General features: G+C 58.8%; 3 protein-coding genes across 3 annotated transcripts in view; all 3 read left to right on the top strand.

Moving 5' to 3' along the window:
• KIF6 (kinesin family member 6) overlaps positions 1-5,513 on the top strand; it is a gene marked incomplete at both ends in the record, with an annotated part of 233,793 nt that extends 228,280 nt beyond the window's left edge. The window contains 2 exons of the mRNA XM_080700569.1: positions 3,491-3,644; positions 5,378-5,513. Coding sequence (XP_080556695.1) covers positions 3,491-3,644; positions 5,378-5,513 — 290 coding nt within the window. The remainder of the gene's footprint in view (positions 1-3,490; positions 3,645-5,377) is intronic.
• A 1,117-nt stretch (positions 5,514-6,630) lies between these two features.
• On the top strand, positions 6,631-13,042 carry KCNK16 (potassium two pore domain channel subfamily K member 16; the record flags this gene model as incomplete). The annotated part of the gene is made up of 5 exons (XM_080699971.1): positions 6,631-6,831; positions 11,068-11,182; positions 12,078-12,244; positions 12,433-12,589; positions 12,819-13,042. The coding sequence occupies 5 exons, from the start codon at positions 6,631-6,633 to the stop codon at positions 13,040-13,042; spliced, it is 864 nt and encodes a 287-aa protein (XP_080556097.1).
• Positions 13,043-14,639: 1,597 nt separating this feature from the next.
• On the top strand, positions 14,640-22,678 carry KCNK17 (potassium two pore domain channel subfamily K member 17; the record flags this gene model as incomplete). Its single annotated transcript, XM_080700568.1, has 5 exons — positions 14,640-14,885; positions 16,493-16,607; positions 18,361-18,521; positions 18,860-19,034; positions 22,371-22,678. The coding sequence occupies 5 exons, from the start codon at positions 14,640-14,642 to the stop codon at positions 22,676-22,678; spliced, it is 1,005 nt and encodes a 334-aa protein (XP_080556694.1).
• Between the last annotated feature and the right edge of the window lie 930 nt (positions 22,679-23,608).

Below are 23,608 nucleotides of genomic sequence, written 5' to 3'. Positions count from 1 at the left end.
CTGTAAGCGTCCAACAAAATGCCCGAGGTTAGGCACCGCAATAAAGAAATTTAGTCAGGTGTGGTGGCACATGCTTGTAATCTCAGCACTTGGGAGGCTGAAACAGGAGGATCTCAGCTTGGCCACCATCCTCAGCTACTTAGTGAGGCCCTATTTCAAAATAAATTTTTAAAAATAGGACTGTGGGTTCAGGACTGTGGTGTAGCTCCTCCTGCACTTCTGGGCTCCCCTGTTTAGTGTGCGGCCTCTCCGGCTCCTCCTGCAGTGCTCAGTACAGGAATCTGGCTGTTGCTGGGAGCGGGAGCCCAGAGAGGCTGCCTAAGCCTCAGTCCACTTGCTGCGCCTGGGCTCCGCCAAGGGCCAGGATGCATTGGCCTGATTTAGGATTCGGGGAACACACTGGAACACTAACTTCCTGCCCCGGGACCGTGCAGACAGTATATACTCCCCTAAAGGACCGCTCGCCATCCTTGGAGCCAAAGCTGCCACTTCCCACTGCCCAGGAGTTCTGTGATGGAGGAAATGAGGCTAACCCTTCCTGGGGGCCTTTACTGAAAAGCTGTCTTCAGCCAGGCGTGGTGGGGCACACCTGTAACCCAGTTCTTGGGAGGCTGAGACAGGAGGATTGCAGGTTCCAGGGATTACAAGCCTGTGCCACCACGCCCAGCTTAGAAGCTGTGTTCTTTGAGGCTGGGTCCTAGAGGCCCCCAGAGAGACTGGGCTGGGGCTGGTGGTGACGTCACTCTGAGGTCACCAGAGCTGCTGGGCAGGGAGAGAGAGAGATGGCCCCTGGAGATGAGGCTCACTGAATAAAGGGCCCGCCAGTGCTCCTCGTGGCTCTGTCTTATAGACATAGGACCTGTGACCCCGGAGGGAGTGCAGGGAGGTCACAGAGCATAACTGGCTTATTTGGGCTTTTTTCTTTTGGACTAGGTAAAAGAGTCATGCAGAGAGATGAAATCATTCAATCTCAAAACGAGGCAGGCCCACAAAGCCCCCTAGCCCACACCCAGGTTTATGCCCTTAGAGAACCTAAGATAGGGCTGGGGCTGTAGCTCAGGCTGGGCACACCCCCGGCTTCAGTCCCCAGTTCAACCCCCTCGTAAAAAGCAGCAAACTGTGGCTGGCTGCTACCAGCTGGTTAGCAGCCAGCGTCCCCTCTCAGGGTGGGGGCTGTTCACGCCCTGCACCCGCCTAGAATAACCTCCGAGTCGCTCTCCCCCACTATTGTTTTATTTCTTCATCTGGAAACTCTGTAGAACTGGGGGAAGAACAAACAGCCCTTATCACCTGGCTCCAGAAGGCTCCACACACACACGCGCGCGCACACACACGCATGCACACGCACATCCTGAAGATGGTGCACCTGTGATCCTGGCACGCCTAGTGCCCTGGGCCCTCCAGAGCAACATAGAGTCTATTGACTTCACATCTCACTGAGACCTTATCTCCCGGACCCAAAGGCCTTATTGACGGACATGTGTGCTATGGAGCCACGCAGGGTGTGAGGCCGGCAGGAGCAGTCTCTGGGCACAAGAGGAAATGGAGAAGGGAGAAAACCAGACAGCCAGTGATGGGGCCACCGTGACCTGCTCAGCAGGTCACCAGCAGGGTGTGTGCCGCAACCGGTGAGGAAGCTTCCAGTTCACACACACCTTCCAGGGGCAGCTGGGCCTCTGGTGTGTGCCTTCCCCAAGCCCAGCTGCCTCGGCAAAGCAGAGGAACCAAGGCGCACGCCGAAGGGCCTCCGGCCAGGCACGGGGCTCTAGGAGCCGCGGGAGCGAGAGGCTCTGAGTTCACCCCGGCCCAGACGGAGCATCTTCTAAATGTTTTCTGGAAAGCAGCCTGGAGGGTCACTCCAGCCCAGTCCAGCCAGAGTCCAGACAGCGCTACCTTTCCCTTGACAGGACGTGCACAGGGAGGCTTTCTCAGATCTAGCAGATCTAGCAGAAAGGGGTTTTCAGAGAGCGGATAGGGAAACTGGCCCATGAATGGCAAGTCTTAGTTCTTCACCATCTGGAATCAAGTGCACACCCAAAGCTCTGCTGGGTCTCGTGGGTTGGCACATGTCCCTGCCCTGCAGTTTGGTGCCTGGCCTGTGGTTTGCTTTGACCAATGGGGCATGACGTTCAGTGAAACACGGCAGAGGCCTGGAGCACACCGCGTGGTAGGGCCTGCCTTTTTCCTCCCGTGAAGTCTTGAGATGAGCGTATCTTGGGTAGCTGCCTCACCTTCTGCCTGTGTCTTGGAACTTACAGAGAACAAACATGAGCCTGCTCCAGGCTGGAGCGGTCCCCAGTCAAGCCCAGTCCAGGCCAGCAGAACCGTGGCTGACCCAAAGACCTAGCTATAGCCATGAACATAAGTGCTTCTTGTCATAAACCACTGCGATTCAGGGCGGTTTGTTTTGTTACCAAGCATTAACAATAATGGTCAACTGGTACAGAAATTAAAACCCAGGAAAAATAAACAGCCAAATCCGGAATTCCCCTGTCCCTTCTCGCTGCCTGTTGAGAGGTATCTTAGAGTATGTGAGTCTGCTCCTAGAAGCCAGGATGGAGCACCAGGGACCTGAGTTACTCTCCTGCTTTAGATGTAGAATAACAGTTTTTAGACAGTAGTAGACAATACAGGCTACTGATCCCCACGAGAAGAGGAACGGAGCTGAGCCCTGGGGCTGCTCCACCGAGCTGCATATACAGCCTGGCCAGGCTGCAGCTCGGGGTTGGGGAGGCCAGGAGGGACCAGGAGGGGCCCGGAGCGTTCCCTGAGTGCAGGACATGCACCAGGAGCCCAGGGAGGCCAAGCTAGTTTCCATTAGCAAGCTCACAGAGACAGACAGAGACAGAGAGCATGCTCTGGAGACTTGAATCCCCAGCTGACCGCAGATCTGCCTATGTGACGAAGCCACAGGGCGGGAAGAAGCCACCAGACCTGCACTGGGCAACTCAGCCAGAGGCTGTGTCAGGATGCATTTTTTAATATCTTTAAGGCGGCTGCGAGGGACAGGATGGGCCTGGGGTGCTGTTGAAGAGCAGCTCTTAAAATCAAGGTCTTGGGGCTGGAGAGAAGGGGAATGGGAGCCCTCCCCTCAAGCAGAGCCCTCTCTTCGGGGGTCACAAAACTAGAAATTGAATCCAGGGGCTTTCTACTTCCTAGCTACACCTCCAGCCCTATTATATTTTTATTTTTTAATTTTGAACAGGGTCTCTTTAAGTTGTTGAGGGCCTCACTAAGTTGCTGAGGCTGGCCTCAAACCTGGGATTTTCCTTTCTCAGCCTCTCCGGTGCTAGGATTACAGGCAGGCTCCACCAAACCCCACCAGAGCCCTCTCTCAACCTAGCTTCAGATTGAGGCTCAGGGAAAGACTTCATATGAGAAAGGAACCCTACTCCTTCCAAAAATAAATAAAGCGTGGCCACCACTGGACAAGATCAGTCACAGGCCTGTGCTCCTGCTGGCTCTGCGCTGTCCCCGGAATCACCCTCAGCTTCCCCGTCCTCACAGCTGGGCCGCCTCGAGGCCTACAGTTCAGACTCTCTGGTCCCCAACAGAGATAAAGACCTGCAAACCTGTGTCACCTGCAGCCCTGCACCGCAAGCTCCCACGCTTAGCCTTGCCCTGGAGGAGGCCTCCCGGGCCCGGTGCCCACGTCCAAGCTTCAGCTTCAGCCACTGGCTGCTGTCTCTGGGAGGGGTTCGGGGCAGCCAGGTCTGGAAGCGGGGTCCTCCTCTGGCCTCCCCCAAGGCTGGAGCCTGGGCCCGCAGGGAATGCGGGGCCGGCCCGCCACCCTCGAGGGCAGGCTGGCCTTGTCTTCGCTCCAAGAGCGTCCATGTGCCTCGGCAGATGTGTATCTCGGGCGGCTGTCCTGATCACCTCTGGGTGGAGGCGGGCAGCCTGGCCCTTCCTTCTCCCGGCTCACTCGTGCGGGAGAACCCCCTCGCTGCGGCCCTCTTTACTCTTCCCTTTATTTCTTCCCAGAAATCGATCTGGGGCAGTTTGTTATTCTTCTTTTTCCTCCAATCTCCCGATTAGTTCAGCCTCAGGAAGCCCCTTATCTCCTCCGGATGTGAGGCCAGAAGGCCTGCGGCCAGGCAAGACTCTCCATTCATCGATTCTGCCCTCCCGCCTTGGGAAACACACACTGGCTCTGCCCATTAGCAGCAATAATTCCCTGAAGGGACCATAAATCACGTCTGCACCCGTCCCGCGCTCACGGTACAGTGAGGTCTACATGGGCATGTTGGGCAGGGTCTCCTGAGGCCCAGTCCATGTGAGGCTGGGAACCGCCGAGCTCAGAAAATGGCGGCAGGGTATTTTTTGTTTTTGTTTTTGGTGGTACTGAGGTTCCTGGAAACCCTTCTACTTATGGGCTACACTCCCAGACCTATTTTATATATTTTTTAAATTTCGAAACAGGGTCTCTTAAGCCAGCGAGGCTGGCTTCAAACCAGCGCCATCCTCCTGTCTCCGCCTCCCAAGCGCGGGGATTACAAGCGTGCCCACCACGCCCGGCAGTTGCGTTTATTTTCTGGTGTCTCTCTCTCAGGTGTGTGTATGCTCTCGTTACAGTAAAAATTTAAAAAAGTGCTTGTCCTGGCTGTAGTGTGTAGTGTGTAGTGCCGCCCCTTCCAAGTACAACGACAGGCATGCTCAGCGGATGTTGGCGTTGACCCATGGGGCACAGCCATCCACCCTGTGTGTGCTCCACCTGGACGCTCAGCTCCTGCCTGGGATCTGAGCCTGGGGATAGCAAGGAGAAGAAGTAGAGAGCAAGGGCCGCTAACCAAACACCAGGAGGGGCCTGGAGCAGGCGGCACAGAGGTGGGGACTGGGGAGAGGGCGCGGCTGAGGGAGGTCAGGCCAGGCTAGTGGCCGGAGGTCAGTTGGTCCAGACCCTGGCTGTTCCTGGGTTCCTATAACAACTTTCTCAATTACTTGAGATAACTGGAGTCTATTCCTATTCCCTTCCAATTCAAATAAACCTTGAGTACTTTTTTCAAATCATGTAATCCTTGAGAAGTCACAGAATACCAATAGTGGCTTAAATGAATAGTTTAGCCGGGTGTGGTGGTGCATGCTTGTAATCCAAGCACTTGGGAGGCTGAGACAAGAGGATGGAAGATTCAGAGCCAGTCTCAGCAACACAAGGAGGCGCTCAGAAGCCTAGTGAGACCCTGTCCCCAATAAAGAAATAAAACTGAGCTGAGGGCACAGCTTGGAGGTAGAATAACTAGGTTCAATCCCTAGTACCAAAAAATAAAATAAATAAGCAAATAAATAAATAGTTTATATTTCTGACAAAAATGAAATCTAGAGGTTTGGAGTGTGCGGGAATCATTGGAGCATCTAGCTATTTCTCAAGCATTCCCCATAGATGCAGAGTGATCCAGCAGGTCCAGTCTCCTGTGCAGTCCAGAGAGAGGGACGAAGGTGGGAAGATGCAGCTCAACCTTTTGTCAGGACAAAACAACGTCCCTTCAACTTCCACAGACAACTCTGCCTGCAGCTAAAGGGCAGAACTGCATCCATGGCCACCTGGATGCAAGGGAGCCTGGAAGGCGGGAGGGGCAGCGTCAGCACTCGGCTCTCCTTCCCAGCATTCAGCGGGGTTTTCTTCTAGTTGCCTGGCCTGCACCTGGGGCTCCTCTTGGGACTAACGGGACACCTGAGCCGCCAGAGCTCCCCAGGAGCCAGGCTGAGGCTGGGGTGGATCTGCCTGTCCAGTATGATTTCATTATGTGAAACATCCCAAATACAGAAACCCGCAGAGACAGAAAGCAGATTAGTGGTTGCCAGAGGCCACGGGCCAGCTTGGACAATAGGGGCTGATATCCTAAAGACTGAGTGGGTTTCTCTTTGAAGTAATAAAAGTTGGTTGTGTTGATAGTTGCGTGACTCCATGAATATGCTACAGACCACTGAGTTATACTCGCTAAATGTGTTAATGGTCCAGGTCATGGGTTGTGTCTCAACATAGCTGTGTCACACACACACACACACACACACACACACACACACACACACACACCTCGCTAGGCTGTTTTCCTCTGCAGGTGACCTGCTCATGGGGTTCATACAAGACTGATTATCAGCAAAAGCAATGGCGCAGAGCACCCGGCTCAGGACGGCACCAGCTGACACGCTCCCGGCAAGACAGTCCCTTGCCCCTTCACCTCCCCTGGCTTGTCAGGGGTTTCCTCATCCTCGGGGGCCTGGCAGCAAGCAGTTCAGCTCTCCTGGCCCACTCTGTGGCCAAGGTGATGAGCAGAAGGTGGCCTGGCCATTTCCCCCATGCCTCTGCTTGGGGGCTGGCAGCTTCCCAGCTGGGGGAGCCCCTGGGCCTGGACACCCAGTCCTTCTAGAGGTAGAGGGTGAGCAGGTGAGCAGAAGAGACGCCAGTCGGACTCTCCAAGGAGTGCACGTGACTGGCCGCTCGCTACCCACAGAAGAAAGGCGGGGCTGGGGGCTGTTTGCACTCAGCAGTTACTGCGGCCCAGCAGAGCCACACTGTTCAAACAGACTCCCGCCTGCAGACACCTGTGCTGAGCAGGAGCTCAATCCCGGGCATCACCCTCCCTGCCTCCCGCGCTGCCCAGTAGCCCACCACAGCCCCGGCAGGGCCGCACCATGGCCCGCGCTGGGCTCTGCAGCCAGCTGCTGCCCCTCCTGCTGGCCCACATCAGCTACCTGCTGCTGGGCGCCACGGTCTTCCAGCTGCTGGAGAAGCAGGCCGAGGTGCAGTCCCGGGACCAGTTTCAGGTGGAGAAGCTGCGCTTTCTGGAGAATTACACCTGCCTGGACCAGTGGGCCCTGGAGCAGTTCCTGCAGGTGAAGGGAGGGGGGGTCACGAGTGGAACTGGGCCACCCACGCAGGCCGCCCCCTTAGGGAGCCTCTTTGTAACCCCTGTGCTGGGGTGGCACCCGGGGCCTCCGCATGCTAGGCAAGCGCGCTGCCATTCAGCCACATCTCCGGCCCTTGGTAGCCTATACAGGAGCAGAGGTAATAGGAGCAGAGGGCCTGGTGAGTTCTGAGCCTGGATCCTGGGCCCAGGTCCACAACTGCTCACGGAGCAACCCTGGGAAAGTGGTTTAACCTCTCTGGGCCCGGAAGCCCTCACCCGTAAGGTGAGAAGCAGCCACCCATCTACAGATGCCGGGGCACTGAAAGCCCCTTCAAGCTGGCACCGCTGCAGATGCCCCAGCCACACCCTTCTCCCAGGTTTCAGCGCCTCCCCTGCCCAGTCAGGGCCGTTCCCGTGCTCCTGGCTCTCACCCAGGGTGGAGGTGCAGGTGCAGGACAGAGCAGGCACATGCTGGCTCTCCTGCCTCAACACACTGGAGCCGGGCATGGCGGCCACTGGCCAGATGTTGAGCTTTGCCAGCTGTGCCAGCGGCACACACAGGTACCACACAGGGTCACCCTGCAACAGACCCAGAAACAAGGCAAGAGTGGGTCTGTAGGGGAAGGTGAGTGCCTTGAAGACCAGGGAGACCAGGCAGCGCCATCCTAGCTGCAGAGACGCAGACCAAGTGCAGATCCATCCTAGAGAGACAATTGGTATTTTTTTTTATTTTGAAACAGGGTCTCACTAAGTTGCAGAGAGCCTCACTAAGTAGCTGAGGCTGGCCACAAAACCTGCAATCCTCCTGTCTCAGCCTCCCCAGTACTGGGGATTACAAGCATGCGCCACCACACCAGGCTTAAGGTCGCTTTTAGAATGCAGTGAGAAACGGGGCTTGGTCTAATCACGACCCTGGTGCCGAGCATCTTACAGGCATTTTCTCAAATTACCTGTTACTATCTCTGTCTCCAGCTTATATGTGGTCCAGGAGAGCTGGGTGTGGTGGTGCACACCTGGAATCCCAGTACTTAGTCTACGACAGGAGGACCACAGGTTTAAGGATAGCCTCAGAAGTGTATTAAAACCCTCAGCAGCCTAATAAGACCCTATTCTTTTTTTTTTCCTTTTCTTTTTTATTCTTTTCTTATTCTTGTTTTTCTTTTGACGGTACTGGGGATGGAACCCAGGGGCATTCTACCTCTGAACTATACCCCCAGCCCTATTTTTTATTCTTAATTTTGAAACAGGGTCTCACTAAGTTGCAGAGGGCCTCACTAAGTAGCTGAGGCTGGCCGAGAACCTACAATCCTCCTGTCCTAGCCTCTCAAGTACTGGGATTATGCCCGGCTTGAAACCCTATTTCAAAATAAATAAATAAATAAATAAATAAATAAATAAATAAATGGCGTAGGGTATAGCTCAAGTGGAATGCCCCGGATTTGATCCCCAGGACCAAAAACATTAACTCAAAAATCAATAAATGGGAATGGAGACAGAGAGGTGGAGTGTGTCGGCCGGAGCTGCACAGGCTCAGGTCGAGGCAGAACTTGCTCTCACCACGCAGCTTATCCCACGTGCCGGCCCAGGACCGGCCAGAGCCACAGCCTGGCACATCCAGCACCAGAGAGCTCGGGAGAAAGGCCAGTGCAGGCCACACCCAGACCAGGAGGCCTAGGGCCAGCAGGTTAGGTGTCCACATCCCCTGGGGGTGCTGAGGGTCCCTGGAGACCGAGAAGAGCTGTCCCACAAGATGATTCACAGACGGACGATCAGGAAGAACTCTCCAGAGCCCTGAGAGTCCCGCCCCGCTCTGCCTAGAAATGCTCCCTGGTGGACAGGGTGGATGGGACGCATGTCAGGACTGCGAGGGGTCCAGGAGCTCACCCACACCTAGGGAGTAAGCCCCAGAGACGCAGAGACCTCGGCGCCCTCGGCCTGAGGTCGGGGAGTGGGCTCTGACTGGCCCTGTGAACCAGGAGGGGCTGAGGCCTGGCTGCCGCGGGACGGCTGGTGAGCCCCCAGGGTGTTCCCAGGGCAGAGCCCTGGGCCCAGAGCAGACCCTTACTTGCCAGGGGAATCAGTTGAGAGACAAAAGTTCACAGGGATAGTTCTGGGAAAGCACACGTCACTGCTGAACTCTCAGCACAGCCATAAATGGTAGTAAGTAAAGAATTAAAACTTGATTCCAAACCGGGGTGGTGGCCCTCGCCTGTAATCCCAGCACTGGGAAGGCCAAGAGGGTCGCAGGTTCACAGCCTACCTCGGCAACTTAGTGAGACCTTGTTTCAAAAAATAAGTAAAATAGAACTGGGGATGTAACGCAAAGGTAGAATGCCCTGCGTTCAATCCCTAACACACACACACACACACACACACACACACACACACACACACGATTACAGAGGGGATATAGCGCAGCAGTAAAGCACGCATCTTACATGTGCAAAACCCTGGATTCAATCCCCAGTACAAAAGAAGTAAAATTAAAAAATTATTCCAGCCAGACGCAGTGGCACAAATCCATATTTGAAAGGCTGAGACCGAAGGATCATAAGTAGAGGTCAGTGGTGCAAACTTAGTGAAACCCTGTCTCAAAACAAAAAATAAGAAGGCCAGGGGTAGGGAGCTCAGCGGGAAAACACCCTGGGTTCAGTCCCTAGTGCGCGCGCACACACACACACACACACACACACACACACACACGACTCACCTGAGCCAGGTGCTGCAAGCCTGTGATCCTAGTACTTGGGAGGCCGGGCAGGAAGAGTAAATTCAAGGCTCCAAAGCGGGGAAAGTTGATGCTGACTCAAATAAAAATGAAAGCCAGGCATGGTCACACACGCTTGTAATCCTAACTTTGGGACCTGAGACAGGAAGATCCCGGTTCTTGGACAGCCTCAGCTACTACTTAGTGAGGCCCTTTGCAACCCAGTGAAACCCTCTTTCAAAATACAGAATCAAAAATAGGGCTGAGGGTATAGCTCAAAGGTAAAATGGCCCTGAGTTCCATTCTTAGTACTGCAAAAAAAAAAAAAAAAATCAAAAATGAAAAGGGCTAGGGTATAGCTACCCTGCTCCACATCAGAACAAGGATTACCCAGCTCACAGCACCAAATCCTCCCCTTTCCCCACCACCGGTGACTCATAGCCACCAGCACACACACACACGCGCACGCGCGCGCGCGCACACGCATGCACGCACGCACACACACACGCACACGCACGCACTTAGTTCACCCAGGAGGCCGGGTCCCTTCTCAGGGATGGAGAGCCGGGGACTAGGGAGAGTCTGCCCCCATGGGCAGGGTCTCCAGGGAGTGGAGTTCTCAGGAATGTGGGGGAGGGAGTGAGGCCAGAGTCCACAGCATAAGAGGCCCGTCCCTGCCAGAGTGAGGAGAAGCAGATACGGCCAGGAGCAGAACGTCCAGACTGGCCCAGCCTCCAGGGACCCTGCATCCCAGCCAAAGCGCCTCACCAGCCCGCGGGACGCCGGTTCCCACAGGAACAGAAGGAGGGCCAGAGCTGCCACACCCCCCGCGCCCCACCCTGACTGGCTCTACCAGGTGACAGGGCTGTACTGTCGCCCCGGAGGGCTCACAGCTAAAGGGAGAGGGCTGGCAGGGGCAGAGTGCCTCGGGCTGGAGCCTGCAAAGGCCCACACGCAACATGCAGTACCCATGCATACAGCACGTCACACCCATACACGTACACGCACACCCCTTGTGTGGGTCCCTGATGCCTTCCTCCAGTAGACATGGGTAGACATGGGCCACGCTCAGAGCACAGAGTTCACCGCCACCCCAACATCAGCTCCAGGAGAGGGCAGCCCCGGGGCCTCCTGTGTCCTAGCAGACCCTCCAAGAAGTTCAACCTAAAAGCTCCATCCCCCTAGCAACCCAGTGCACAGCACTGTTGGCCACCATGGCCCCCACCTGGACCCCTCCTACAGCATCACCCACCTCATCTGCTTAGGCGGTCCCTCTCTGCTGACCCAGGCCACAGCCCTCCCCTCTGCCAGCCTTGGACGGGCAACAAGCCTGGACTTGCAGTCCAACCCACCCCCCCACCGTGGCCGAGTTGCTTGGCCACTCAGAGCCTTCCTTCGTCTCCCCTCTGGAAAGCGAGGACCTTATGATCTAGGATTTTACTGCCTGGGACTCCACAAAAGCCTGCCGAGAGCTCGGTGCTCGTGAAGTCAGCTGCCCCCTCCCGCCCCATGCAGGTCATTGTGGAAGCCTGGGTCAAAGGCGTGAACCCCAAAGGCAACTCCAGCAGCCCCAGCAACTGGGACTTCGGCAGCAGCTTCTTCTTTGCAGGCACGGTCATCACCACCATAGGTAAAGGGCCGCGGCAGAGAAGGGCTTCCCAGAGGCCTTCCCAGAGGTCTCAGGGCGGGCTCCCCTTCCCAGAGCAGACGCTGAGGGGAGGATGTGGTCTATGCAGGACACAGTTCAGGATGCACACACAGGGGTTTGGGCAAGGGGCAGGGATGAGTGGAAGAGAAAGGCAGCCCAGTGTGATGGTCTGATGGTCGGTGGCTGGCTCATTCCCCTTAGACCTCCTGCGGGCTATGCAGACCCCATCCTCTGAACGGCCCATGGGGGCCAAACGGGGGCAAACTGATCCCCCAGCTCCAGCCTGCCTAGGAGACAGCTAGTCCCATGTGTCAACTCTCCATGTCTGGGACCTACCCATAGACCAAACACACCCCAGGCCAGAAAGTTCTCTTGGGTAGAGATGCGGACTTGAGGAGAGAGGTCATTTGCATATGGAAACTGGCCCCAAAGTGAAGGTGACATCCTGAGTGTCCCAAGAACAGGCCCCTCTGTGCACCTTAGCCAGAAGCCTGCTTCTACCGGGCCCCAGGAACGCCCGGGCCTCTCTGAGCAGGTCTCCCTGTGCACTCAATGAAGTACAATTCCCTGCAAGTCCAGGTGGCACAGTGAGCAGGGCCGAGGCACACACTTGGGCTCGAGCTGGTGGCCTCAGGACTCAAAATCCTCCCACCCAGTAGCCAGGGGTAAATACAATAAAGTAAGGAAGAGTAGATCATCTGCTGGGAATGGCCGAGGCACCTGCAGGAATCACACCTTTGACACAGAAGGATCCTCTGTAAATACAGAACCAGGGAGCTTCCCCACTAGCACCAGCGGAGATGGAGTCCGGGCGTGGGTGGTGGAAGGCACCTAAACTCTCTCCTTCCTGTATCTGCACAATCTCTTCCCGCTGCAGGATACGGGAACCTGGCACCCAGCACGGAGGCCGGCCGGGTCTTCTGTGTCTTCTATGCCCTAGTGGGCATCCCTCTCAACGTGGTCTTCCTGGACCACCTGGGCACAGGGCTGCGAGCCCACCTGACTACCCTGGCAAGGTGGGAGGACCAGCCCAGGCTCTCCCAGGTGAGCGCTCCCCTCCTCTCCCCACCATCAAGCCTGAAGGGTCCCCAAGTCCCTCTGTGGCCGGCTAACACAGCTCCCCCACCTTCCTGGCCTGGGCACCCAGTCAGGGACACAGCCTGCCAGGCTTTGCAGGGTGAGGGTCAGGTCAGGGTCAGTGAGTGGCCTGGCCCACCCGCTCCACTCTGCAGGTCCTGGGCCTGGCTCTGTTCCTGATCCTGGGCACGCTGGCCGTCCTCATCGCTCCACCCATGCTCTTCAGCCACGTGGAGGACTGGAGCTTCAGCGAGGGCCTCTACTTCGCCTTCATCACCCTCAGCACCATCGGCTTCGGGGACTTTGTTGTTGGTGAGAACAGGGTGGTCATGTATCTCTAGGTGGGGGGCCTCCCAAGACTCGTGGGAGGGGACACTATCGGCAGAGGACAGTCTGATCCTCAGAAGTCGCCGGTGATGGACACATCCACCAGGGACCTCACTGCCAATTCTTGATATCAGGAAGGCGTCCTGGCTGGGGGCAGGGATGCAGAACCTGGGAGGGCTGTGTCCTCAGATGCCCGCCACCCCCTCCCCTGCAGGCAGAGACCCCAGCAAGCGTTACATCTCTGTGTACCGGAGCCTGGCAGCCATCTGGATCCTCCTGGGCCTGGCCTGGATGGCACTGACCCTCTCCCTGGGCCCCCTGCTCCTGCACAGGTGCTCCCAGCTCCGGCTCCTCCGCAGGGGGCTCAGCCTCAAGGACCAGGCAGCCCCCGACCCTGATGGGCTCCCGCGGCCCCAGAAGGTCCCCATCTCTGCATGAGCCCCTAGTGTCCCAGCAGCTCATCCCAGCAACCCCTTCCAACCTCCCCTCCCACCCGAGGATGCCATCTGCCCTGCCCCTCCTCTCCCAACCCATGCCTTCCAGCTAGGGGTTGGTCCTGAGCTCTCCAGAAAGAGGAAGGAGACAAATGTGTCCCTGAAAATGACAGAGAGGAGATGTAGGGACAGAGTCAAAGATGTGCATAGAGTAGAGAGAGATGTGTCCCTGGTCCCAGAGCCTTCGTGGCTGCCTCTCCTGGGGAAAAGCCAAACCCAGCATGGATAGTTGTAGCCAGACACCCCTGCCCCCATCCCCCAGACCTCAGGCAGCAGCCAAAAAGCAGCTTGGTGGCCTCATGTGGCAGGCGCCCGGTCCCCCTCTGTGCCTTCACCAGGCTTTGGGGGTGCAACAGCGATGCTTCCCTAGTGGGACCAGATGAACAGAGGCTGCCCCAACCATCCTGACTGGAGCAGTCCCCACAGAGGGGGGACACTCTAGAACAATCTTAGCGCTAACAGGAAGCCGTGCTCAGAAAGCTCCCCGCTACCTCTCAAAGCTCGCCAGCCCCCCTCTCCAGAGGCCAGGAACATTCCTGAACAAGGCTTAGGGCCTCTATGGGGTCCTACCCCTTCCCTGGACATGACCTTCCCTGAGCTCACCACACCCTTGAGTGCCCTGTTTTCTTCCAAGCCTTCCCAGAGATGAAGGGCCAGCAGAGTCCAGGAGCCTTCTGGGGAAAGAGCTCCGTGGACGCCTTGCCTCCATGGGATGTGCTCTCCAGCTGGGCCTTCTCCTGCCCAAACACAGCATCATGGTCCCTAAGAGAGGAGAGATTTGGACCAGCCCATCCAACGCCCAGTCTCACCAAAGACCATACCCCAGCCCCTACCTCCCCACCCCAAAAGCAAGCAGGCCCATGTCTGGGTCCTCTGGGCAGCGGGGGAGGGGGGCGGGGGGTGGCGGGAAGACCCAGGGCGGAGTCACAGCAATGGGTGACCCAGCTTGCACCCAAGAGAGGCCTGGGAACCAGAAGACCCTGCGGCCTCTACACACCCTGAACCCTCCCCGCTCTGGGCGGAGGAAGGACTGGGGCACCTCCTCAGAAGCTGGGACAGCGGGGTCTCCTGTCCAGGTCCCCTTGCTGCCCAAGCTCAGACACACGGCGACCAGTTGGGGTCCCTCTCCTTTGCGCATGGTGGTGTGGGAGGTCAAGAAGAACTTGGCACTTGGGAGCCCTTGGAGACGTCCCAGGGCCCGAGGACTTGGGCAGGAGCCCCAGACAATAAACTTGGCTTCTGCTTGCTCTTCCCCTTGAGTGGTTTCCAGAAGCCCCTCCCACCACAGGCCGCAGGAAATGCTGGGGGGGGGGGCTTCCCTCCCACAGGCTGCCTGCAGCTGCCCTCAGCCCTCCCGGCTCCCTGCCCCAGATCTGGGGTGGACACTCCACATACTCCTGGGGCGGGGCCACGTGTCCAGGGCTCAGAGCCTCCTTTTGTCCCTGGGTTTCGGTGGGAAGGTGAGGCCGTCAGGCAGCACATCCCTCCTGGCGGTCTGGCCCTAGCTTCAGTCTCCATCCACGCTCCCGGCCTCTCTCGCCATGCACCTACTGCAAGCCCACGCGGTCCAGGAATGCAGGTCCCGAGGCTGCTGCGCCGTGCCGCTGCCAGGTACCCTGCTCCTGCTGCTGGCCTACCTGGCTTACCTGGTGCTGGGCACTTGCGTGTTCTGGGCGCTGGAGGGCCGCGCGGCTCAGGACTCCAGCCTCAGCTTCCAGCGCGACAAGTGGGCGCTGTTGCAGAACTTCACGTGTCTGGACGGGCCGGCGCTGGACCTGCTGATCCGGGTCAGGGGCGAGGGGGACTGCGGGGCGCAGCAGGATGGGGTGGGGGAGTGCGGGATGCAGGAGCCCAGGATGGGAAACGCCAGGAAAGAGAGGTGGGGCAGGTCAGCGCCCACTACAGGGCTGCGCGGTTGGGGTGGGAGCAGGGGGCTAGGCTAGAGTGCTAGCCGCAGGATGGACCCGGCTCTGGCCAGATCGTCCTGCAGCGTGGGGTGCTCGGAGCCTTCTTTGAGGGGACCAGAGGGCAGGACTGGCCCTGTCGGGAGACACACCATGGCCCAGAGGTCTGCATGTGGGGGTGGGGACAACGGAGGGCGTGCTTCCCTGGGTCACAAGCCATCAGGGCCATCCAGATGGGTCAGAGCGTGGCGCACGGCACTGGTCAGGGTTGGACTGAGGGTGGGAAGAGAGAACCTGGGTGCAAATATGCAGATTGGGAGCAAGGAGTTCAGGGGGCGCTGGCCAGGGTCTCCACCCTAAGAACCTGTGGGGAAAGGGGCACCGCTGCCGGAGCCTGAGACAGGCTTGTGGGGCAGGGGCAGCCAAGAGGGACTGGAAGTGCACAGTCTGGGTTTAGAGCCTTCGGATGCTAAAGGCTACAGACAAGCCCCAGCTAAGAATGCCGAGAAGGGCTGAAATGGGGTGTGGAGGGGCAGACACTGCTCAGAGGACGGGGACCCTGCCGTCAAGGGAGGCAGGGCACGGGTCCCCAGGTGGGGCATTCTCACCCTTGGAGCTCTTTTTGAAGTCACTGCCAGGCAGCGACTAACACTGCCAGGCAGACTAACATGCCTCTGCTTGGTGGCTGCATTGACATCAGAGCTCTGGCTTCGCCCCATACCCTTCCGCTGAGAGCCCAGTGCCAGACCTACCCAGCCCAAACTCTATAATCCAGTGGTTCCTCCACACAGGAGGGCAGGCCCTATGCCCGAGTCTCCAGCCAGAAACCAGACCTCAGGAGGGTAGCAGGAAACTGCGGGGTGGGGCGCGACCAAGCACTAAGCGGTGTGGAGTTCTGAGCCCTCGCAGTGGGCAGGAGCTGGCGCTAGGGAGGCGAGGACTGTCTGCTAAGGACCTTCTGCTAAGCTGCCTTCGCTTGCAGACTCCATGCACACCTGCATGCTTCAGCAGAGGCGGCCACCGCCAGCCCTGCGGCCGGCTGCCCACACCCTCCTCGCAGAGGTGGAGAGCCCCCGCAAGGCTGCCCAGGTGGACTGTGGTGGCGTGACAGCATGGAGCGGCTGCCCCGCCTCCTTCATCCCCACCCAGAGTTAGTGCCACCCACCCCACCGTGACTGGTGGGCTGAGGTCAGGTCTCTCGCCTCTGGATGCCCCAAAGATGCTCTTTTGGCAGGGGAGGGAGCACAGCGCAGAGGAATGGCTGCCCCACCCACCCGTGAGCTATCACAGCACCCCCTGGACCTGGGCTGGGGGTAAGAGAGGGCAAGGTGCTCCCTGCCTCTGGGGAGCTCCCGGCTGAATGAGACTCCTTGTCCTGGCCAGGCCAGGATTAAGGAGTGATGGTGAGGACCATGAATGAGAGAGAGAAAGTCAGGGTGCAGGGGCCCGGCTGCCTGCAGAGCCCGCCGTTCACGCAGCCTCTCCCCCAGGACATCATCCGAGCATACAAAGATGGTGGCCACCTGCTGGGCAACACCACCAGCATGGGTCGCTGGGAGTTCGTGGGCTCCTTCTTCTTCTCCGTGTCCACCGTCACCACCATTGGTAAGGGCGGCACAGCGCCTTCCCCACGGGCAATGGGGAAGTGCTACCTAGCGCTCCTCTCCTCTGAGCTGTCGGCTGAGCAGGGCCCACCACCCCAGCAGTCTGCAGGAGATGCTGGCGTTGGAAGAGTATTGCCCCAAGGGCACGGTTGTCCTCCACAGCCTCTCAGGAGAGGGGAGACGCCTCTGGGCACCTGGAGTGTCCTGTCTCTCCAGCTGAGCCATCCCAACACTGAGCCGGGGGAGGGAAGAAAGAAACCCAGGAGAGATCTGGGAGACCCCAGTGCCTGCCTGGGGAAGGCGGCCATGCCCTGTGCCCACAGACAGGGCCCTCCATCCCCAGAGCCTCTCCTCACACACTAACACCCCATCCCATCACTGTCTGCTCCAGTCCCCTCTCTTCCCTTTGGGATGGCCCTAACCTGTAGAAAAGGTGATGAACCTTTCCTGGACGGCGCCTGGGGGCTGCAAAGTGAAGCCCTGGATCCCCATAGCTCTGAAACCCAGGAAATTTCGGGCCGGGTGCCCCCAGCTCACCCAGCCTGAGCTTCGCCCTGCAGGATGCCGCACCGACCACCAGGTGGCAGGCAGATGCCACCAGTGACTTGGGTCTTGGCCACCTCCCACCCCAGCTAGGCCAGGACCCTCTCTCCAAGACCTGCGGCCAGCCTGTCCTCCCCAGAGTGGGCTGGGCAAAGCTCACAGGGGCATCTCCTTCTAGCCTCAAATAAGCCAGTGCTTGTTGGAGGCAGATCTCGGGGCTACACGGGAACACGGGCCGTCCTTGAGAACTTGGGAGGCTCTGGGGCTTCATGTCCTGAGCCCCTGGAAGGACGAGCCAGGCTGGCATCTCTGGGTCTTCACATCCCCAGGGTCTAGGACAAGACCCGGCATGTGGCAGCCAGGACTCCCACCCACTGTGCATCCGAGCAGCAGGCTTTGAGCTGCAGAGAAGCAGGGGACGTGAAGGAAGGCGGCCAGGAGCCAGGGGTGTGGGGTCAGTAGTCTCTGAATCCCCACCCTCTACCCCGGGCCTGTGACCCTGGCCCTCCCTCCCAGCTCAGAGTTCCCAGCTATCTTCCTGGCCTGGCCTCTTCCTGCTCCTGCCCCTCACTCATTCACAGGGCACCAACATAAACATGGTCTTAACGGGCCTGTGACTGAGGCGCTCCTGGTGCAGGGGGAGCAGACCTGGAAGCAGAGGTGCTGGGGGTGTAGCTCAAAGGTAGAACGAACACACACACATACACACACACACACACACACACACACCAGTTTCAGACCAAGGAGGAGAAAAGAATGTCCAGGAAGATGGAGTCCTTATGTGAAGCCCCATCCTCCCCTGGCCTCCGCCTCTCCTGACCTTCATAACCAGAGGGGCCACTTCCTGAGGTCAGCTCTCCATCTGCTCCCGGCCCCTCTGTCCCACTTTGGGAAGCCAGGTGTGCAGTAGACGTGAGGAAAACTGCTCCAAGGGCCCAGGGATGATCGCAGACTGTACTGGGGTCCTGAGACCTGCTGCAGGGGAGGCGGAGGGATGAGACCCCACCATGCTGGGTGTGTTTGAGTCCCGCACACTACGATCCCCGGATCTGCAAATGGCGGGGCATACTTCGGATTTGGAAGGGAGGCTTGGGATGAGTTGAGGGGCCCCTTGGCCAGCGCCGCTGCCCACAGCTGCAGTGGCCATGGAATGAGGCCACTCATTCCATGAGGACCCCAGAAGGGGTCCTGAGGTGCCCCTCCTGCCTCAGGCTACGGCAACCTGAGCCCCCAGACCATGGCCGCCCGCCTCTTCTGCATCTTCTTTGCGCTGGGGGGGATCCCGCTCAACCTTGTGGTGCTCAGCCGACTGGGCCACCTCATGCAGCGGGGAGTCCACCGCTGCGCCCGCAGGCTGGGGGGCGCCCAGCAGGTGAGGGGCCACTGGCCGGGGGCTCCCTTCCTGGATGAGGGCGTGGTGGGAATGGGGTCTTCTGTGGCGAGGGGTGGAGCAGAGGTGACTGCCGGGGAGGAGGCAGACTGGGGAGTCGCTGCCCAGAATGGGGTGTTTGGTGACAAAGAGGCAGGGAGGGGCTGGGCCCTAGCGGACAGGAAGGACACCCTGCCCCTCAGGCCTGGGCCCTGGCTGGAAGCCTGGACATCACAAAGCCGAGAGCAGAGGCCCCCGGCTACCGCTTTCGCCGGGGCAGTCGCCCTGGCCCTGCCCCTGCCTGGGCAGAGCCACAGGCGGTGCTGTGCTGTGTGCACCAGGACCCAGCCCCGGCCAGGTGGCTGGCGGGCTCCGTGGCGCTCCTCTGGGGCCTGATGCTTTTCCTGCTGCTGCCGCCATTGCTTTTCTCCCACATGGAGGGCTGGAGCTACCTGGAGAGCTTCTACTTCGCCTTCATCACCCTCAGCACCGTGGGCTTCGGCGACTACGTGATTGGTGAGAGCCCGGAGTGCACCCGCGCCTGGCCACGCGTGGGGCGGGCCGCAGCCGAGGCATGGGCCTAGGCTGGTTCAACCCTCTGGGCCCGACCCTCCCCACCGCCCACCGCCCGCCCCAGTGCACCTTCCTGAGCCCCCAGACTCAGGCAGAAGAGTCTGGGGCTTGTGAAACCAAGGTCCCTGCTGGAAAATGGTTGGCAGCCAAACTGAGAGCCAGCAAGGAGGCCCACCGGCCAGAGGGCCAACGGGATACCATCGTGGGCAGGACCCTGCGAGGCCAAAGACCCCAGCCACAGGCAGGCCCCATGAAGCAGAGGCAGGTGCCCGCCAGGTGGCAGTAGAGGACAGTCCCCGCAGCAACAGGGCGGACCAGTGAGCCTGCCCCTCCCCTGCCCTGAGGCCTCCATCGGAAGGTCACTGGCACTACCCCCCCCCCAATGCCCCCAGGGCGCTGCCCTGCTGGATCCGTGGCCCTGGAGTGAGACCCCCCCAGGCAGACCCCAACCTGGTAACAAGCTCACACACACAGCTCTTCCCTGAGGGGGCGGAAGCTCAGAGAGGCAAAAGAGACCTGTCTGAGGACACACTGAGACACAAATTCTCGTTTATCTAAAACTCATGGTTTTCTAGACAGCCTCAAAGCCCCTCTCTAGGACTCAGGCCCTTCCTTGAGCACCTCCTCCCCAGGAAACCTCGTGATGCTGCCCCTGCCTGGTCTCCCCTCCTGAGAACCACGCTTTAACTCTGAAGGTGTGCCCCTAACAAGGAGCAAAAGTCGCGCCTAGGAGAGCTGAGCCCGGCAGCTTGGCAGCTCCGAGGGCCACCCTGCGGCCTTGCAGCCCAGAGAGTGGGCTCGACTCTGCCGTCTCTATCGCCCCAGCTCAAACAGGACTTCTGGGCGCCACTGCACAGGCTGGGACCACACAGCCTAAAGGGCTGCCTTCACTCACACAGAGCACAGTTGGGTGGTGTTGTGGAGTTATAGCCTGGATCCTCGCCCCACACCTCCTCAGTCTTGTAACCTTTAGAATATAAAGTGACTTCTGTCACCTGTTCAGCTCCTCCGAAAACCTTCAGTGTGCTAGGCACGGTGGCACACTGGGAGGCTGAGGTAGGAGGATGGCAGGTCTGAGGCCAGCCTACAAAGCTTAGCAAGACCTTCAGTGACCAAGCGAGACCTTGTTTCAGAATTAAAAGGGCTAAAGGTGTGAGTCAGAGGTAGAATGCCTCTAGGTTCTATCTCCAGTACCAATAATAATAATAATAATAACAATAACAACAACAACAACAACCCCCTTTAGTGTTTCTCATAGTCTGAGGACAGAGTCCAGAATCTCCCAGGGACTTTGTGATCAGAGGGTCCTGCAGCCGCCTCAGGAGCCGCCGGGGCTGATGGGCATCTCTGGGGTAGACCTGTGGCCACGGCAGGAGCAGAGTCGAGGAGGAGCTGCCCTTCTACCTCTGGAGGTCTGTCGCCCAGCCTGGCCCCTCTGCAGGGCTCAGTGCCTGGTACAAGTGACCACAGTGGGCTGCCCAGTGCTTCCCTGTAGAGATGGGAAACTGGGACCCGCACAGGGCAGGGAGGCAGTTTAGGCCTTAGACCGGCAAGGCGGAGCAAATCAAGGTTAGACTCCGCTGTCACAGGTGTTCCAGAATCTTCTACACCTCCCCGTCTCAGCTATGTGTGTCCGCCGGGGACGGCACCAGTCTCTTCCCCTCCTCCCGGCCCGGCCCGGGCTCCCAGCGGTATTTGCAGCTCAGACTAGCGCCTTGCCAGCTGCCGGGTCTCCTGCTACTTCTGATTTTAGCTTTAAAAAAGAAATGAAATAAAAAAGGGGACGAGTGTCTCCTCCTCTGGGGCCAGGAGAGGAGTGGTGGGGGCAGGGCCGCCGAGCAGAGCCCCCGCCTGAGTGCTGATCTCATTTGGGGCCCCAACGCAGTCAGCCTAATCCAATCCCAGCTCCTGGCAGCAGCGAGGGCCTTCAGGGGCGCAGGAGGGGCCGGGCCTAGGCACCCTGGGCAGTCTAGGGCCAGCAGGATGGAGGGGGGTGGACAAGGGCTGAGACAGAAAGGGCCACCCTGGATGGGGTCCCAGCCTGAGCGGGAAGCAGGACAGGCCGAGGGGGGCGGGCTGGAGCAGCCCTTGGTGGGAGTTTGCCGAGTCTCCAGCGACCCCAGCGGTCACTTGCCCCATACCAAGCCTGTCGGGGCAGCCAATGGTGGGCAGACGGCCAGGCAGCCACAGACACCAGAGCCACATTAGCCCCGGACTCAAGCAGTCCTAGGAGGGGCACTCGTTCCTGGGCCGGAAGCCACCTGCCCAGCAAAGGCACTGAATAGGACAGGAGAGCGCAGCCCAGGGATGGGGCTCGTCCCAGCTGGGAGTGAGGACGGAGTCAACCCCGCCAGGAGGGGTGGAGGTGCAGCGCCTTGGGAGGCAGGAGGCAGATTCCAGGCCAGGCTCAGGGCTGCCCTGTCTCAAAATGAAGAAATGAAAAGGGCTGGGGTGGAGCTCAGTAGTAGAACGCCCCTGAGTGCACCCCTAGTACTGCAAAATAGGGAAAACAGGCTGGTGGGCCACCCCAGAATTTCTAGTCAATAGGTTTCAGCTGCCCAATGTGCGTGCGTGCGTGCGTGCGTGCGTGCATGCATGCGTGTGTGTGTGTGTTGCTGAGGATTGAATCCAGGCACACTCTACTTCCACTCCAGCCCTATCCATCCCTCCATCATTATCTACCTATCTATCATCTATTCAATCATTCATTTGGCGCCGGTGAATGAAGCCAGGGACATTCTACGTCTGCTCCAGGCAGGCCCAGCCCTTCTTATTATGAATCAGGGTTTCACTGAGTTGCTGAGGCTGACCTCAGCCCTGTGACCCTCTCAGCTCGGCATCCCAAGTAGTGGGATTACCGGTGTGCACCACTATGCCTGGCTTTTATTTTTTATTTTGAAACGGACCTCCCTAAGTTACAGAGGGCCTCACTGAGTTGCCGAGGCTGGCTGGCCGCAAATCTGTGATCTTCCTGTCTCAGCCTCCCAAGTACACAGCTGGCCACTTGAATTTCTAGTGAGCTCTCAGGCCGTGCCAGGCCTGTCTGGAGGCCACGCTCTGAGCAGCAGTAGGCTAAGACGCAGACAGAGTCTTTCAGAAAGACCAAGAGGAATCTTAGCCTCCACACCCCGCCGCCAATCCTGGAGGCTCCCTGGGACCCTAGGTGGTGACCTCCAGCCCGGCGTCCAGGCCAGCCGGGACTCACATAACCTGCCCCGTGGGCCCCTCGTGTCCCAGTTTCCCCAGCCTCTTCCTCCTCTGAGCGCACCTCTTCTCCAGGGATGGACCCCTCCCGCTCCTACCCACTGTGGTACAAGAATATAGTGTCCCTGTGGATCCTCTTTGGGATGGCCTGGCTGGCCCTGATCATCAAGTTAATCCTGTCCCTGCTGGAGACGCCAGGGGGCGCCTGCACCTGCCACCGGCGTGGCCCCAAGGACGACGAACCACGAAGAAAAACTTGTGCAGCAGAGAGGGCTGTCACAAGGACGACGAGCCCCCCTCCATGCTGCTCCCCGGAGGGGCCCGGGAGCATCACACAGCATCTGGAACCTTCCACGCAAGCCGCACCGAGTGGCAAGGACTAGTCACACTCCAGCCTGCTGGCTCTTCCTCCTCAGGCACGAGACCCCTGGGTCTCAGCGTGCCACCTAACTACCCACACCAGAGACGGTGCTTCCTGACCTTTCATGAGGTTAGGTGCAGCTGTATGATTGAATTCCACCCCGCAATATACGGAGAGGATCCTGTGTCAGTTATGGGGTGTGACTTTGGGGAGAGTATGTCCCTTTCCCCCTCTGCCTTCTTGATGGGCGGCTGGAGTCGTGGCAGCCACATTGCTGCATGAGGCAGAGACCACGTATCAGAGGGGGCCTGGATCCCTGGTGATCACAGAGCCATCAGAACAAATCTGGACCGAGCACCACTCCACTTCATCGATGGGAGAGACAAATAAATGTCCTATTTAAAACTACGACTTGGGTTTTCCTGTCACTCACGAGCTAGTTCTAATGAACACACACACCCAGAGACAGCAGAGGAGACTGGAGCCCACACAGAGGAAAACCACTCCTTCCCCAGATGTGTTTGCCCAGAACCAGGGGAGGGAATGGCGGGAGGGCTGTGTGCCCCCCTACACCTCAGACCCTCCAGCTAACCCCTGGAGCTGAGACAGCTAGCAGGTCTGCCCAGCTCAGCGGCTGGATCCCAGCGCCATAACTCACCCACACCACAGAGAAGCCAGGGGCAAGTCCTCCTGCACTGCCGGGGGGGAGGGGGGGACCAGCACGGGAGAGCCCAGGCCGGCCGGAGGAAGCCACTGCATCTGTACGGCATCTCACCTGAGCAGCTCTGCCTCGCTCATCCACAGTGGCCCACACACACCCAGGGCCAGAGACCAGGCCAGGAGCCTGCAGCACCAGCCAGCCCCGAGGGTCATGCCTCACTGTAACGGTTTGGGATGTCACCGTGGCTTCTTGTTCTTAGCTAGTTTAGAAAGATATCCAGAACTGCACGGC

The sequence above is a fragment of the Muscardinus avellanarius genome, assembly GCF_963383645.1.
Source record: "Muscardinus avellanarius genome assembly, chromosome: 8".
Lineage (NCBI taxonomy): Eukaryota > Metazoa > Chordata > Mammalia > Rodentia > Gliridae > Muscardinus > Muscardinus avellanarius.
The sequence above is the reverse complement of the archived record's forward strand: the minus strand, read 5'-3'. Positions and strand labels throughout refer to the sequence as shown.